An 18,874-nucleotide genomic window follows, 5' to 3' on the forward strand; every position below is an offset into this window, starting at 1 on the left:
CAATAATGTTTTATTCAGTGGATTTATATGTCACATTTGTTGGCAAAAGTAATAAAGAGGCAATCAAATAAAACAATACAGTAAAGGAAATGCAATAAATTATAAAATATGAGTGCAGTTCCATTAATGCATCCAAAACCTACCTGAAAAATGTCAGTGCTATGGTTGCCTAACCCGAATGTTTTTGGACTATGTCCCCATAAAAAAGTAAAAATAATATCAACCATTGTTAAACCTTACAATAAAAGCAACACACACATTTTACAGCAATAGAGTGAAAAATTCAACAGCTCACTAATGCCATGTAGCCTTCTTTTACATCACCAGCAGAGGGAAGCACAGATCTTTCCATTAGGGGTTACAAAGCGGGCTCACGATCAGCAGTATTATATGTAGTGATATTCTGTCTTTTTCTAGATTAAAAGAAGCTTGCTGTATTTCTGCTTCACTTTATTTTGCTGTTGCTAGATGGCGTCTCAGTCAGTCAGACTTCAAGTCTATACTTCCATCAGTTGTGCTAATGAATGACACTGTAACAAGTAATCAGCTAGTTCTCAAAGTCTTTCACAAGTTTCCCAACATGTTAAAACTTACTGTATGGACACAAAGTGTTGAGGCAAGCATAATGGTCTCGTCACGTATGCTATAGGTAGTTTGGACTATGCTCCTGCATGGCAACAAGTCCCTATGCAGCTATGTTTGTTGTGGTGATCATAGTAACAGTGAGGGCCACTGAGGGTGTGTGGGAAGAGTTCAGAAAAAAGCCCTTTGACTTCTGGAAAAGATCAGGCCTCAGGTTGTGAGATGGACCTCTGAAAAAACTTTACTCTCAACCTGCTTTCCTGGATTTCCTTGTTTATTACGATTTGACAAAAAGCATCTCAAATTCCCAGACACGAATCTCTGCTGCCTCTAGTCAAACTGAAAATCTGATTAGCAGAGCACATAAAAAAATCTTTGTAACTTATCTGACTATAAAATACATTTCTATAAAGCTGTAGTTTGTAAAGTTTGTAAATTTGTGTATATTCTTTAAATTAAATAAACTTGTGGTTTCAACTGTTTTGAGTCCAAAAGTAGGTATAACTGTGTTTTTAATGGCATGGATACTTGCAATGAAACTGATTAGAGCTTTAGAAAAGCAGCATCTTGCTATCCATCAATTCCAAGGGGAAATAATCAAGTCCTGCTGTTTAGTGTGCACAGAGGAATGTGCAATATGCATCCAGTATACAGCCCCTGCTTATATTTTCCGTGTGTCAGTGTGAGCATTAGGAGCGTGTCTGTTTGTGTACACTGTGGGGAGCTGGAAAGAAAACATTTGTCACTGTGACGGAGCAGAGGTATTATTCCTCTGTCACCCCCAAAGATCCCTTTATTCAATCTGCAGAATGTCCCCCAAAAAGGTCACATATAAAAGTACCTTATTGCATAAGCTCTTAATACTGTGTATGGTCTTTCTCGCTCTGCTTTAAGATGGGTTATGACCTACTTAGGCACAGAAATCTCACATATCTGATTGGTATGCAGATAGATTGGTTGTGTGAGTTCAGACATGAAGTTAGGAGCAGACGTGTTCCCAATCACTTGGCGTGCAGAGCGTGAGTAATGATGACCAGCCTTTTGGAGCTCAATAAGAGGCTGACAGATCTGGTTCAGCTGTTCCATTATACAGCCAGTTATTGAAAGAGTCTCCCACAGGAAGCAATGACCACATCGTCCAGTCAGCTGGGAATAAACAGGCACACTCACAATGACTGGTTCCTTTGACTCATAGCACCAGTCTGAACTGCAGTCCTGAGGTGTGAGATAACCCATTACAGCATGACTTCAACCCAAATCTGTGTTGTTAATCTGCATTGTTGAACACAGACATTGCCTTTAAAGTCCTAAAACTGGTACAACAATGCTCTGTGTTTGTTTGTTCCAGCACTTCATGGAAGCGTAATCACATTTAAATTCATTTGAACATTCAAACAAAAACAGCATTTTATTTTTGGCTGCAACATTACATAACATAGAAAATTCTAGTTGCTTTGTGCATCATGATAAACACTGTGTACTGTGATTCAGGCACGTTAAGTGTCTTTGTGTGCGCAAAGTACATCAGTGTTGATTTGTAATGACAAACCCTTGAGTGGGCCCAGTGTGGGCTGCAACATGTCAGTTTTTGAGCAAGGAGGCAAACAGCCCTGCACAGTTAAGTGAAACCAGCACAGTGTGTGAAGGCAGAGGCCTCTCTCCGTCTGCAGGAACTGGCCAGTAGGAGCAGGAGAGCGTTTGGCCTCTGGGGGCTGATTGCCAACTGCCCCAGTCCTCTTCTACCCCGCCTCTCGTCCGTGTCCACTCCAGCACTGTATGCTTCAGGCTCCCTGGGGCCCGGGGCTCCAATCACAGACGCAGGCTGCCCCATAACGGCTTTCGCCTCCCTTGCCTGTGTGCTCACTTTCTGGCTCCCTCCTTCTCTCCACCCGCAAGTGTGCCTCTCAATTGTAGAGGCTGGCTCTTGTACTCCAAAAAAGGGGCCCAGCTATCGCTCCACCCCTCTCACTCTTCAGGATTCAGGCTGCAGCGATGTTGGAACTCCTGGCCATGCTCATGGATCCATTTGTTTGCAACTGGAACATAAAGAAAGATGCATACTAGGTTTAACATCTTAAAAAAACACAGAAATAAACATTTGCATCTTTTAAACATTTGGATAATTGTCTTTGAAGCCCGAACATTAATTTATCATTATGTATAAGGTTGCTAAAAACATCACAGCCACCAAATGCTTCTGCAGCTGCTCTGTGATGATTAATATCCTTCTGTGAGATTAACTGGGTCCCTAACACATATTTCGGGAGTTTGATGGTCTGGGGCCAACCGGCAGCAGATGTTCAGCTTCCAAGATGAGCGCTCTGTGTCTGAACTGCACTTTGTAACATCTCTAAATGCATAATGCAGCACAGATGTTGCCTCACTCTTGTACATTAGCTCCTGTATGACAAGAAAGCTGAACACTAGACCATAATGATGATGCAAAAAAAGCCTAATCTGTTTAAAAAGAGAGCAAGGCAGACTCTGATAAATTGCTGTGCCTTGTTATTTTTCATACTGACATCATTGTTTGGCTCCTGTGGACAGCATCATCACATCATACCGGATCTACTGACTCTTACCCCATTTGTCTCCAATGAGCACAGGACAGCCAGCATGCAACGTGTCCACATCTCCTTGACCATTTCTGTGGAGATTCCACCAGAAAATGGCAGCTTTCTGTAAAATGAAAAACAACATAAAATATTTTCAGTAAATTATTACAAATATTTCTACAAAATATCAGTAAGTAGTGAAAATGGCTGATCACAGTGTAACAACAAGAGACACTCACAAGAGATCCCACAGTAACACTATGTTATTAGTCTTTTTTTATCAGTTTAATAGGTTCAGTTATGTTCTGTATAAACAGCCAAGAAGTGAAATCTCAACAAAAATGAAAAGTGAAAGGTTAAACCCCAGGAATGGCCTGGTAAACCTTCCACTTATTTCTCAACTGAAAAAAAAAACAGCCTCAATCTCCACTGAGGCTCAACTATACAATAACAGCATTATCTCATGGCAGTTGTTGCCATAATTTGACCTTTTAGCATTTTGACAGCTGCAGTGGAGACTGTGAGGCACAGTGTGAGGTGAAAAAGATCTAGCCTGGGGCAAAAATGACATGAAGACAAAAGAGCAGCTCATCTTAGACATTCGCAGACTGTTTACCTCCACGACCGGAACGCTGAAGTTGGCGTAGATGAAGGCTGTGGACCCACCTGCCTCGACAGGGCTGAGCTGTGGAAAAGGACATTCCTTCAGAGCTGTGTCTTGTGTTTATGTGCTCGTGTTATAAAAAGCCACTCTGCCTGCTCCACTGTTTTAAAAGCCTCACAAAAAGTCTTTCTTTTTTTAATCACTTTCCAATTGTACTCAAATGTTCATATGGGATTCTTAATGATAATAACAAAACTATTAATATATGATGCCAAAACAGAGTTAAAAAGCGCTTAACAGATTAGCTGCAAAATAAAAATTGATTAAATGAATGGAAGAAAAAGACAGGGGCAAAAGTATAGACATAGGCTGTAATATAGAAGCCAAAGACAAAATTTAGAGTTTGGTTTAAGTTTGTTGCATGACAGAACATCCATAAAAGTGTAATTTAAGCACTGAAGTCACATCTAGTCACAGTTTCTCAGGCAGATTGTTCCAAAGGCCTGCAGCACTCATGGCAAAGGCCTGACCTCTGTGTTTCTAATTTAGACTCTGCCGCAGCAGGAGCAGGAACCTGCCCAACAAACTCTGGCTACCAGGGTCAAACAGGGTCACAAGAGCAAGACTTCACTCACATAAATCATGAAGGTTGCCACTCGATTCCCAGTTTTCAGCCTGAACACAGGACTTGAGGGCGACTGGAAAATTGAAAAGTTGATATAAGAATAATGTTGAATAATGCGAAGACAACATGCAGCATGCAAAGTCCATAGCAATATAATAAAGTGCTGGAACTCAAAATCAACTTACTGTTGCATGGTCAAAGTGAGGCTCATAATGGCCGCCAATTCCATAATTCACTACTTGCAGGTACTCGCCATATGGATGATTCACGTTCAGACCTGTGAGCATAGAGATCCTCTGATCCATCTTCCCGACAGTGGAGTGTGCTGAGCCCTTCAGCCATGCACTAGAAATAAAACACACTAATAAATGACAGCTTACAGTGTAAAAAGAATATCTATCATCATTTGCAGGCTTAAGTTTCATTTCTAGGGACTACAAGTGTTATGAGTAACCATGGTCTGAAATTAGCACCCACTACCCCTCAAATGCAGGTAAATTGTCAGCAGTGGTGGGTAACATTGCAAGACTATGTGCCACTTTGGCAGACAGAGAAAAGGCACAACGGAAAGTAAGACTGGCATATGATTAGATAGAGATACATATTTGAAAGCCGCTTGCAACTGCTTCATGAAAGCAAGCTGTTGGCCGTAGAATCTTACTCATTTTGGCTCACAGTATAAGTTTGTTACCATCACACTGGTTTTCTCATCCAAAAGCCTACGGGATTTTGGACTATTGCCGAAAATAAGCTCTGTGGCAAACAAACATTTATGATACTTACAAGTTTTGTTTAGCAGGGTAATCTTCACAGATGAGCCCCATTTTCATGATTATTGAAATGTAATCACCAGAGGTAAAAAACCTCCCTGTATGACATGCAGTGATATAAACTTCTGCTCATAGCGGGTTATCATGTATGTGTGTATGTTAACAGTACCTCCACAAAATAGGGCTCCCCAAAAGCCACATTGTAATTCAAGTACTGGAATTTACCATGCATAACATGTTTTCTGTGTAAATATATCAAACATTGAATGATATCATTCTTAACATAAGTGATGTCTATCTAAATGGTCTATATGTTATTCCTTTATCTAGCACTTTAGATTTCAAAAGTGGCAGATAAACTTTCTGAGTGGTGGACAAGACCCTGTTTAAACCCTGTAAATAAGTGTTGTAAGTCATTTGTACCTCTTGCTGATGCGATACTCTGCTGTTGCTTGTTTCTCTCCAGCTGCCACCACAGATCGTCTCAACTGGTCAGCAAAGACAGAAAACAGCATTTTATGAGTGTGCAGTTGTTGCAGCAGCCAAGCTTTTATATGCAGCTGCAGGCTGTGAAAAAATGTGAGTAATAGCGTGACGAGATGCTTCAGTGACATGTTCAAAATAAAAACTGAAAGCAGATACAACAAAATCCAGAATGTGGACGCAAAAGGTCGCGATGATGGACTTCCATTATTTTTCTAATCCTGCAACCCAGTTCTTGGAGGAGCCTTTATGGATTTCATAAACCCCTCTTCAACTACAGGTATCAGTTTCAAGTTTCATTTTATCTTCACCTTGTCAAAGTGCACCTTTAAAAAAAAGTCTGGAAGGGAGTGTGGGGAAGACCAGATGTTTTGGACGGAGTTTGCCCTTCGTAAAACTGAGCCCCTGTGATTTATTTGGACTGACTTTGCTTACTTCATACATGCTTTTCAATTTCCAATGAGTACATAAACTTGCACACAATATTTCTGATTCAGTTTGCTAATCAAACTCCTGATGACTTCCAGGCATCTTATTGCCACGAGAGACATTATGTCATGAATTTCTAGGCTGGCACAAAAGAGGGAATGTTGCAAACAAACACACTAACAATATTTCATTTCACAGATCAATTAATTGTCAAAAAAACAATACAACAACAGATCTGTTAACTCCAAACAACAGACCTGTTTTATAGGCTGTGGGATCCAGCACGAACAAAGTGTAAACCATGCTCATAGTCCTCACAAATGCTGCTCACTGCTTCAAACTAACACCATACCCAGGGCCTGCTTTCAATAAACCCACAGGCTGACATAATGATGAAATAAGTACAGGGGTTTCCATCCGAGCAAAGGCTGGAAAACTCATTGAACAATGCCAAAACCTCACAGAAACTATAGGGCACCAAATGAGTTAGCCCACCAAATATTCCCTGAAGAAACTGAGCCAGCTCTGGGGACCGTGCGCTGTAGCTTTCCATTAAGTGAGCAGAAAAGTGATAGTTGCTTTCATATAGATACTGAGGCTCCATGATAGTGGGCTGAATATTTACCAGTGGAGCTCTGCAGGGTTATTTGGACAGTTTGAGGCGCTCAGCCAAGTTTTTATAGTAATGTATCCCTCATTCCTTTAGGCCTTGCTAAATGTTTGGAAGCACACCAGCTCTTCCTCCATAGGGTCTTTCCAGGTTCTTTCCAGCAGGAAAAGGTTGGCGTAGACCCCAGCAGCCAGAAAACCTCACAGCAGAGCAGATTATCAAGCAATATGTATGTTCCAAAAAGAAATATTTTTTATAGGATGCCCTTACTTATTATAAAACAAAAGAATTTAAATCTTGTTCAAGGCTTTGTAGCACTATGTTGCCCCGTGACCCCGAGTAGTTAAAGTACTCATGATGCAAAATGGCCCCATTCAGAGCATTATACTATTATATAGGTTATATTACATTAAAATTTTTTTTGTGTTTTCATTATAGAATGAGCTGTTTAAATCTACATACAGAGCACACATACAGACCAAAGATTTGTGACAAGACAAGCTGAAACAGGCAACGACTTGCAATGCACCGTTCTGCAATGTTTTAAAAACCTGCAGGTTCACACCAATGCAACTAGATGAGACAGTGCATCATCTCTATGCAACAGCTCTCTGTACTTCCATTCTGATTTGCAGCTTTTCAGGTTTATTTTGTGGCTGAATATAATTTGTAGCTTCTGAAAATATGAATGGGGATAGTGATAGTGAGATGCTGGCTACAGTTATATATGTAGTAGTGATGAAACAATAGAGGGCTTGGCAGGGACAGAGCACCAAGCAGAGCCGCAAGGGAACATGCTGTCTGCGGCCATTTTGATTTGACCAGCAGACTTCAGTACAAGCCAATTGGCTATAGAAACAGGTGACGTGCTCAAAGAGTATCTTTGACGTGCTTCAAGGTGATGTTCTAAAACCAGCAACCAGCAATATGACCAGCTGAGCTGCAGGTGACAGCATCAGCCAGCTTGAAAAAAATAGTTTTGTCAGAGTCCGTCATGAATTTTCACATCAGCCACCATTGTTCTCCTGCCAAGCCTGCCAATTTCATTATAATTTTAATTTCCTAGTAATGGAAAGCTAACATCCGGGCAGATGTCTATGTGTTGGGAAACATCCTGAAATTACAGTGATACCAACAAAGCCAAAATTTTCTGGTAAAAAGCCAGAAAGACAAAGCATATCCTAAACACACAATATGAAGAACAGATAAAAATTAATATCTATAGTAACTGTAGGTGTTAATCAGTTAAAAAGACGTGATTCTTCAATGTGAGACTAAGTTACAGGGCGTTCACTTGATGACATGTTAAATCTATTTTCTAGAATGGTGCGTGTATTTGTTGATTGCAATAAACTTCAACACACTCTGTTGAACTTTTGCTGTTGCCAAGAAAAAATACTTTGCAGCTTCACATTTGTGAGTCCCATGTGCAAAAACTCAACAAAACATGGGATTACAAAACTGTTCGAGGACCTAATTGGATCAACTCAAAAAATGCAGAGCTGTCTGTAAAAACATGGCTTATTTTTTCTAATTTCAAATAAGCTGACATATTGGAGACATGTGGTTTTTATTTGTTAACTTGCAAGGGATGAGGAAAATGAACATACCCCTGGCTGGGCAACCCTCTTGATGTCCTCAACCTCTGTGTCAGTGATGAAGTTGTGGTACAGGACCACATAGGGCCTCAGGCTGAGCACTTCACGTCTTACTGGCAGCAGTAAAAGCTTAGGATTCCCATTGGTGAAGTAGTCACAGAATAGTCTGGGGTTTTTAAACTGCATTTTCTGCTGAGAAAAACAGGCATCTGAGGTCCATTAACAAGATCAAAACAAAAATTCATTTTTTGTTTTAATCAGCAAACAATTACTCCTAGAATTCTTCACTCCCCACAAAAGAACATTTGACTTTAGGATGATTATAGTCTTTTTATGGCCAAGGAAACCACAATTACAAACTTGCATCCTAATAAACTCTTGAATAAAGGCTGAAACTTGGGAACAAATTTGGGACAAACTACTTGGAGCTGTTTAAAAGACATTTAAAAAAAAAAAAAAAAAAGAGGCTTGTTGTGGTTATATTTAGCCATGCTAGCAGCCGGTCCACCACTTTGGTTCAGACTGAAACATCTCAGCAAACAGTGGATGGATTGCTAATCAGTTTTTGCACCGATTCATGGTCCCCAGAGGATGAAACTGACTGACTTTGGTGATCCCCAAGGTTCCCTTTATTGTGTTCTGGTTTCCGTTTGTAGTCCGAGGAGAATTGACGAATAACCTTTAAATGATGGTAAACAGTCCGCGTTGACAGGCAAAGCGCATTGGCTGTCTGCTATCGTCTGAAGATGAGTTTAGCTTTATTAGCTTTCTAAAAATTCATCTGCATTCATATAAAGATATCTGAGAGACAGGCCGAAATGACCAGTACATGGAAGAGGAAGTCTTGGCCCAGATATCAACTGGCTACACAAGATCAGCCCAACCTCCACTTCTGCCCTGTTTACTGAGCCTCTTTCTACATCTATATTGCACCTTTTAACATTATACATCCAGCAGGACAAAAAAATCACTGCTGGCTACTGAACATTTTCTCTAATGTAAATCTAATGTAAACGTACAAAGGCAGATGAATAACATATGAAACATCTGATTTCTAAATGAAAAAGAGGCTGAGAAATTGATTCATTCACTTTTTTCTGGCCTCCCAAAAAACACCACAGAGAGACTTCAGATCATTCAAAACTGCAGCCCGGCTATTAACCACAACCAAGAGGAGACAGCACATCAGGCCAGTCTTAGCTGCTCTTCTCTGGCTTCCTGTTACATTTTAAGCTCCTCCTCTTCATAGACAAATTCCTACATGGGCTAGGATCAAGCTACATTGCTAACTCCCTTGTTAACTATTTGCCTCCAAGAACACTGCGATCATGTGCTGCTGGTTTATTTCAGGTTTCCAGTAGCAGCCAGAAAAAAGCTATGGAACACACTACCCATAGATTTCTGGGAAGCTAGCTCCCTTAATATTTTTAAATGAAAGCTAAAAACGTATCTGTTCACTTTAGCCTTTACCAAGCTCTAACTTCCTGATACAGGTCTGAAACTCTGTCTTTTTTTTTTTACACTGTTACTCTCTGTTCATGCTTCACACTGCTGCAACTCTTTTAAAATCTTACTTGATTTTATTATTTATAGTTTTACAATTATGATTTTATGAATCACTTCTGTTTTATGTTCATTCTGTGTGTTTTCATGTGAAGTACTCAGTGCTTATACTGCCCTTATTGTAAAGCACTTTGTGCTGCATTTCCTGTATGAAAGGTGCTATATAAATAAAGTTTATTATATGATTTATTGTACAACCCTGAATGAATCAATATGCTGTTGTAAAAGCTGAATTCCAGTGCACATTTGGTTAGTATTATATGATTAAGAATACTGTGGTTGATATATTAACTTATTCCTGATCCCTCCCAGATATTTTCCTAACACACGTTATGTGTTCAGAATGATTAACTGTGATGAAAACCTGAGAGCCTTGTGTCTGGCAGAGTCTCTCGTAGGTGTCCCGGGTAGTTAAGTGACTGGAGTTGGGTCTCCTCAGCCCATCGCCCCTCGTTGATATGGGTGGACTCTTAACCAGCAGCTTCTCGTATTTGTCAACATTCTGCAAAACTCTTCCATTCATTGGATCTGAGAGGAAACGTGTAATGAGAAGTCACAAATTACATGGCATGTTTTTTTATTTAAGGTGCAGGCTTCAGTTTAGAGAGGCCAGATCACATACACTTTTATGCACCACAGACGGGATTAAAGGAAAAGGACATGTTAAATGAGAATAATTACCATGATGCAGTAATTCCTGAGATAAACTGAGAGCGTAGGAGACGTTCCCTGTCTGAAACAATGAAAGGAATTTAGGGCAGTGCAATCCATCAATCATCTTCCACATGTGCAAAGTGTCCTTTTACCTACTTTAAAGTGAGAGAAGGCCAGGTGGTCCAGAGCGTCCTCTAAAGTTCCTTCATTCTCAGGGCTCCACTCGCCTCCTGTTCCCCTGAAGAGACGTACCGACTCCTCCAACCACTGCACCGAGTGGTAGTAGTCTTCCTGCTCGTAGGCCACCTGGATAAAATAACACTTAGGTTACAGCCAGTCATTCTGAAGGCAGCTCAGTGTCAGCCTGTTCTGTTGTGTTCAGGCACTGGACTGGATGGCCAAATGTCAGCTCTCTGATCCATATGCGTGCACAGTTGTCAGATTTGACTATGCTTTATAGTCACATCCAGTTAGCAGCTATCAGTCAGGCTAGCTTTGGGCCGGTGCCAGCAGCCAGAATCGGACCAGTTTCCTCAGCATTAAGATGGCATTATGCTGTCACTCTCGCATGCTGAATTTAGGCCTTTGGACCAAACCACTTTGGCTACTTCAACTTACTTTGAATTGGGTTACAAAAAAATGGCATTTTCCACTGATGGCAGGTAGGAGGAATGCAGAAATGTGATGTGAAATAGAGTAGTAACCCACAAAATATGAGACTTAAAAACTTGGAAGAATCCTGTTGGATGAATTTAACTCTTTGGAACCTTTATAAGATGTCTGTGATTGTTTCTGTGCTGTGTTTTGTTGTGTATCTATGTGCTTACTTTTTCTGCTTTACTCAGATCTCTCTGGCAAAATAGATCTTAATAAAGTGATTAAATTAAGGTTATATTGAGAGCAGCATTACTTGACTTAAATACTAACAACAGAAGGTGATGTAATGACCACTTGAATTATTTTTGAGAGTCCTGTAAGAATTAAATTGATTTGACAATCCATCCATCCATTTTCGTAACCGTTTATCGTCTTAAGGGTCGCGGGGGGCTGGAGCCTATCCCAGCTGACACTGGGCCCGAGGCAGGGTACACCCTGGACAGGTCGCCAAACTTTCACAGGGCTGACACATAGAGACAGACAACCATTCACACTCACATTCACACCTACGGACAATTTAGAGTCACCAATTAACCTGCATGTCTTTGGACTGTGGGAGGAAGCCAGAATACCCGGAGAAAACCAACGCTGACAAGGGGAGAAAATGCAAACTCCACACAGAAGGGCTCTCTCCTGGGATCAAACCAGGAGCCCTCTTGCTGTGAGGCAACCACCACACCACTGTTCCACCCTGATTTGACAATTATTTTCTTAACTGTTAAATTAATAATTTAGTCGATAAAATATTTCATTTACTATCATACAAGACGAAGAAAAACAGCAAATTTTCACATTTAAATAAGTATTTCACTGCTGGAAAGATGATCCTTTCATAAAACTAGGTTGTCTGTGTAGAAGCAAGATGTAAATATGTTTTAAACTGGTGCTACATGACCATAGAAAACAGAGGAAAAGGGCTTTGGTATTTGCCATAAGAGGGAGAAAACCTGCTAACACCAGAATGCACTGCATCACTCTGGACCAATAAACGCCCCCACTGATGGGTGACATAAAGCGAGCTTGTGGATAGAGCTACATGTCTGTTGATCAAAGAACACCTTGAGTGTTATTTTCACAGTCAGAAAATCCTGAATACTGGCTACAGTCTATCTCCTCAACAGCTCTCAAACCTCTTTTGTAGCTGACTTGACCTGATTAAGTAGGTGCTAACTACAGGCCTGACAGCACCCACACAGAAACAGTGTGACACTGGCTCCCCCTCATCACAGATTATATTCACAACCCCTCCAGATAGGACACAAACAGAAATTCCAGTGTACTGTTTAACCCCCAAACACACAAACTCACCACGCAGCTCAACTAATAACACACACTTGACTTATCTACCCGTCCACACACCCAGTTCACAACATTGCACACCATAATTTGTGAGCTGTAACACTCTAAAGACCCAATGAATCCTTAAAATAGTTCATTTTCTGCAGATCTCAGAATAGCCTGAGAGAAGTATCAGTTGTTATTCTGCTGAAAAATGCCTTTAAATGTAACAAACAAGCTACAAACATGTGTTAACAGACCTTTTTGAAGAGCGGTTTAACAGCCATATAAAAGCATGTGAAGGCGTCTCTGTTACTGACAACACCCTAAAACTAAGCATCTCTGTTTACAGATCGTGTCAGATAATCTCAGCCTCAGTACAAGTGAAGGCAAGCTTTGCTCCAAACGCTTCTACAGCGTGAGATAATGTCTTTTCCACACAAGAGGATGTCTCTCCCACACAGCGCCCTGCACCTTACACATCACCACTGTACATAAACAGTGGAATTTATAGAGGGGAAACCTTTTTTTCTTTCATACTTGTATAATAGTATATTCATATTCACATGAGGCAGATTCCCAGGCACGCATTGGGAAAAAAAATCCACTTTTCCAAGCTGACTTCCTGGATTCCCACCACACACTAACTGACAGGTTTGGAATAGAGGTATTTAGCAGACCTTTGTAATAGGATGCTAATCAGAGGGGGACATTTTAACAGCTACCAAATATCTCAGTCTCATTACTGTATACAAACACTTGTAGTTTATTTTTCTCTGACAAGTGACAGAGAAATGTTTCAACACAGTCTCATCACAGTCTCATTTCAGGAAATGCAGAGGTGAGAGGTAAGCATCATTTACTTAAGAAGTGCACTTAAGTACAATTTTGAGGTACATCAGAGGGACATACTGTACCTTTTCAGCCCAGTCGCCAAAAGAAAATGTTGCCATTGTGCATTTCTGCAAACCATGACTATGTTACATTTGGACATTTCATAAGTATCATATCAACATTTCAAGTGATGCAGTTCTGATTATAGTATAATATAGGTGAAGTGGATAGTGAAGGGGTGGCGTGACAGCTAAGCAAGATGGCTGCCAAGCTGCAGACCTCTGTTGGAGACCAACAAACAAAACTGGTTGTTTTTTAGCGAGACATCAGCGGCATTTCCAGCAGCAATTTTGCCACCCAGCCTGGTATTTAAAGCCAAAACATGATCTCTAGTCTAAGCATAAAAAGATGTAAAGTTTCAATATATCCGCTACACAATACCACATGAAAGTTACATATTTGTGATTTACAGAAAGGTACAATGCCAACATTTCCTCTGCCAATGGGGTTGACTGTTTACTTTGCAGCATTTTATTTGCAAGCTATAATGTTTAATTACTTTGCAGATTAAGATTTTATAAAAAATAATACATTGTTGAAGATCAAACCTGTGATTTCTGACCTTTGTGGCATGTGCAATAGTTGTGGCCTCTTGTCACGAGTTACCAAGGACTAATCTCCCCTGTTAACCCCGAAAACAGATGATTTCATTTAAATAACTTGTGTGAAATATTGGAAAGTTTTATCTCTTTAGGCCTCAAAGATAAGAGAGAAGTTAAAAATAAATAAACAAATATACAATTGTGTAGTAGATCTCTGTCATTAACCATCTCATGACCCCTCAGATTCATCATATAAATCCTTGGGGGGTGATCAACCACCAGACTGGGGGCCTCTAGACTAAACTATCTCACTGTACATGAAGTTGTTAAAACTAGCTATCAGCTACAACAGTAAAATGCTGCGACACATTGATGCATCATGTAAGGGGCCATTTTTCTGCAGTGTGAGTACTTTTACTTTTAATATTTCAGGTACATGCTGCTGATAATATTTATGTTCGTTCACTTAGGTAGGACTTTGAATGGAACTTGTAATGGAGTATTTTTAGATGATGGTTTTGGTCCTTTTACCGAAGTAAAGTATCTGAGTATCTTCCTCCACCAAAGGAAATGGGTAAAATCAATCAGAGGAAGCAATAAGGAGAAATAATGGATTGTGTACCTTTCCAACCAGAAAGCAGTCATCACCAGACAGCGGGACAGACACTGTAGGCAGGTAGATATCAATAGGTTTGCCATTAGTGACTCTCTGGAAACGACCCCTTACGAGGCTCGCAACTTGGAGAGCATACACATCCTGCAGCCTCATCAGCCCCTTGGCGGCCCCCTGGAGGTCCTCCAGTTTTGGCAGATCAGCCTCTTCCTCCTTGTAACTGGACCTGAGAGCTGGACAGCAGAGGGCCAAAAGGTGAACTGTCAGGAGGGGGTTGGGTGGTGACATCAGAAACGTGTGGGGGGGTGTTTAGTTATCACCACCAGATGTGTCTGTAAAGAAGGCAGTGAGCCAACCTTGTGCGTTCTCCTGGGCTTCATTGCTGTAAACTACATTCAGCCACTCTGACTGCAGCCGCTTGATCAGGGTGAATGCCACTAGAGGGTTTGCCATCGCAGTCGCTGGGCCTTTGTAAAGGTCAGCGTGAAGGTCGGACACTTTGGCATAAAAGCTGTGGGAAAGACCACACACTATGGTTACAGAGAAAGGCATTGTTTAGTTGAGTATATTTGTTCAAAATAGTATAGACAAACTGATTAAACATGGTAAGTGATGCAGACAATACAGTGGAAATAAACATTAGTGTATCACAAAGCAAAATGACAAAGATATGCAGAGACAACAGCTGTGATACCAAATGCAGGGTTACTCCTGGTTCCTAAAGTCTCCAAAAGTAGATCAGGATCCAGAGCCTTCAGCTATCAGGCTCCTCTTCTGTGGAACCATCTTCGGGTCCGGGAGGCAGACACCGTCTCCACATTTAAGACTTTCCTTTTTGATAAAGCTTATAATTAGGGCTGGCTCAGGCTTGTTTTGGACCAGCCCCTAGTAAGGCTAACATAGGCCTAGTCTGCTGGGGGACCTCCTATGAAACACCGAGCCCCTTATCTACTTCTCTCTCTCACTAGTTTCTAAAAAGTTGGCTCTTCTTCACTTGCTAACATTCATGTCCCATTACTGCATGTCACTAACTTGGCTTCTTCTCCCGCGATTTTGTGCTCCACTGTCTGGCAGGTTCCCTCGTATCGCAGCTACACCTGGATGGTGTGACGTGATTGTGCCGCTGTCTCTCTTGGTCTCTGTCTGTCTCAGTTTCTCTCTCTGTCTCTGTCTCTCTTTCTGTATGATTTTGTCATATGAGTTACTGCAAATTCATTATGTTGATCTGTTCTGTACGACATCAATTGCACGTCTGTCCGTCCTGGAAGAGGGATCCCTCCTCAGTTGCTCTTCCTGAGGTTTCTACCATTTTATTTCCCTGTTAAAGGGGTTTTTGGGGAGTTGTTCTGTATCCACTGTGAGGGTCCTAAGGACAGAGGGATGTTGTGTGCTGTAAAGCCCTGTGAGGCAAATTGTGATTTGTGATATTGGGCTTTAAAAATAAAATTTAATTGGAAAAATTGAATCATCCAAAAACATTCATATACTAAAATAAAAAAAGATCATACAAATCATATCAGTGAGCATGATGACAATCAATAGGTACAATTAAAGGTGCAGTGTGTAGGATTGAGTAACATCTTGCGTCGGCCACCGTTGTTAGCAGCACCATTTGTTTTGGAGAGAAAGACACCTCTGTGGAGAATTTGACTCCCCATAAAACCTCCTGAACAACAAACACTTTAGTAATTCTAAGCTGGGAAGTTTTAGCTGTGTGCAGTCTGTACTTCTTAGCGCCAGATGCCAGTAAGTCTCCCTAAATCGTACACACTCCTTCAAGAAAGTTGTTTATGAAAGGGATTTATAAAGTGTTGTCCCATATGATAATATACAGTTTTAGACATTTCATATGAAGGATGGAAAGCTACCATCACCACTGTAATCATCACAGATATTGTTAAAACAGACGTATAAAGCTGATGCATTACATTACTCATTTTCCAACCTCACACCACAAAAAGGCACCACAATTAGGCTGTTTCATGGTGAATAAGGGCTCCTCCATGAAATTAGAGGCACACAGAAACTGTTGAATCATGATGATAGATTGGTGGGCAGTGACTGAATAAGTCTTGCTCCCCATCCGTCATCATGTTTCCAACATAATGGAGATTTCTGAGTGGAGGAAAGTGAAGCTAATAAAAGCTTTACAGGGTGTTATTCCCACGAGTTTGGAAAATGAAGTCAAATAAATAAAGTGGAAATCAGACATGAATTGATAATTACACAGAGTGACTTGTTTTATTTTGATGGGCTTGTGTAAAATTGATGTAATTTAATTCAAATGAGATTCATTTAAATGCGCGATCTGTGGGTCTGAGAATTTGACTACCCCTCACATGTTCTCATATAATCATGCCCAAACACTTCCATTATGATTCACTGTCTGGCTGAGGGTTTGTCACAGTCTTGTATCCATGCCATTAGGATAAACTTTTCTTAAACTGAAGCAGAGCTGTGATTTAGAGCGGATTTGTCCTTTAATTCTCCACATACAGTTCAGATGTGCAGTGCTGTCTCTCAGGATTGTGCACCCCCAAAGCTCTGGGGAAATCAATCAACAATCTAACTCCATCTCCAGTGTGACATCATGCATGCGAGTCACTCACCGCTTGATGTCCTCCAGTCTCTCCATCTCGTGGTCAATGTAAGTTCTCAGGTAATCGATCAGCTTCCGTTCAACACTGATCGCCTGCCTCACGTTCAGCAGCGACGTGTACATTTCACCTAAAGACACGGGGATCACAGACACACACAGGAAACCCCAAATAAAGTAAACACACGCGGGATACTTCATCTCCAGATAATGAACGTGTTCCTTTCTTCAGCAGCGGCTCCCCTCTCTCTCTCTCTCTCTCTGTCTGAGGACCTGCAGGATCTCCAAACGTGCCTCTAGCGTCCACACGGGGATCTCCATCTGCTCTGAGATCAGCTTTCTTTCTTCTTCTGTTTATGGGACTGACCTGCAGCCTGAATCCAGTCAGGACAATTAGATCCTCATTACAGCCCGCAGCCGACGGGTTTATTTGCACTGTTAATAACAGGGATACATAAAACTTCATGGAGTTTGGGTGCAGCGCCAGTCTGTGGAGGCTGCACATTCAGTTTGAGCTGAGATTCATGCACATAAAAGGATGAAAATGGATTTAACCTTGATATAATTAATGCACCACTTTCATTTCACTTATTATTATTATTATTATTATTATTATTGTTATTATTATTCTAAAGTAGGTTATCGGGGTAAATCATTTGACCACTTACAAATAAGTCAAATGGAGTCAGAGCGACACCTGCAGGTAAATGCCCTGTACAACAAGCAGACTGCCAGTTTAAAGCTGCACAGTAAAGACATATATGGGTCCTCTACCAGAGGCCTGGGAGTTTGAGGTAGAGATGGGATTTATGGCTCTTTGAAGGGAGCCGGATCTTGGTGAGCCGTTCCTTTCAAAGAGCCGTTCAAAAAACTGGCTCATTTGACTGATTTTTATATTTATTAAGTTTTAAGAAGCCAGCCTGGTGGTAACTCATTTTATCTTGGAAATAATCACTGGGAGGTATGATGGGGTGAGATTTGGAACAAAATAATACAAAATTAGATATCCCACCAATATCTGAGTTTGAATTATTCTGAAATATTGATTATAACCTCATTTGACATGTGTGGACTAGATTTTAAAGTCCGATCTGGATTCATTGTAAATATTCCACAAGGTTGCGCCATATCACTCTGCTTTGACAGTGACATCACTATTTTGGATTTACCCTTTATACAAATTGCTTGTATGTGTGTAAAGCTACCATGACTTGTTATTCATGCAACACCGTGACCTTAACACTTACAAATAAACATTAAAAAACAAAGCAGGCTACAATGAATTTTGCTCAGGGGAGGAGCAAAGGAGGAGCACACAGTGATATTAAAAAAAAAAAAAAAAAAAAAAAGAACGGTTCCCAGCTGCGACTCGGTTCCCATCGTTCATGTTAACGAGCCATTCAATAGAATCGGTTCGTTCGTGAACGTCACAACACTAGTTTGAAGGTTCTGCGCAGTATCTTAGCCCTCCCTAGGACTGCACTCTTCTGGACAGAGACCTCAGATGCTGTACCTGGAATCTGCTGGATCCACTCTCCCAGTTTGGGGGTCACAGCCCGGAGTGCTCAGATGAGCACTGCCATCAATGTTGCCTTTACTCCCCACATCTTTTCTAGCTCCTCTTTCAGCCATTGGTATTTTTCAACTATTCCAACTATTTTTTATATCCTCAGTTTCTTGAGGAAATATAACCAGCTTGTCACGCAGACTAAAAATGGTCCATTGTAACTTGTTTGGGGAGTTAAGAAGGATTTCCAGTATCACACAAACTAAAATGTAAACATTTTAGTCTCCTTTATTAACAGTATTCCATGATGGAGC

At 40.8% G+C, this 18,874-nt stretch overlaps 1 protein-coding gene across 2 annotated transcripts; it reads right to left on the reverse strand.

Moving 5' to 3' along the window:
* Positions 1-47: 47 nt before the first annotated feature.
* On the reverse strand, positions 48-17,297 carry p4ha3 (prolyl 4-hydroxylase, alpha polypeptide III). 2 transcript variants are annotated; one of them, XM_049575711.1, is made up of 13 exons: positions 17,067-17,297; positions 14,814-14,968; positions 14,467-14,690; positions 10,630-10,779; positions 10,501-10,552; positions 10,184-10,347; positions 8,269-8,445; positions 5,560-5,624; positions 4,552-4,711; positions 4,377-4,439; positions 3,754-3,822; positions 3,165-3,261; positions 48-2,618 (listed from the first exon to the last, which is right to left on the reverse strand). In XM_049575711.1, exons 1-13 carry the CDS (start codon positions 17,252-17,254, stop codon positions 2,548-2,550), a joined length of 1,635 nt encoding a protein of 544 aa, XP_049431668.1. In that variant the 5' UTR covers positions 17,255-17,297; the 3' UTR covers positions 48-2,547. The 2 variants fall into 2 exon arrangements, with proteins under 2 accessions (XP_049431668.1, XP_049431667.1); XM_049575710.1 differs by having other exon boundaries at positions 8,269-8,448.
* Between the last annotated feature and the right edge of the window lie 1,577 nt (positions 17,298-18,874).

This window comes from Epinephelus fuscoguttatus, linkage group LG5, assembly GCF_011397635.1.
Source record: "Epinephelus fuscoguttatus linkage group LG5, E.fuscoguttatus.final_Chr_v1".
In the NCBI taxonomy this organism is placed as follows: Eukaryota; Metazoa; Chordata; class Actinopteri; order Perciformes; family Serranidae; genus Epinephelus; species Epinephelus fuscoguttatus.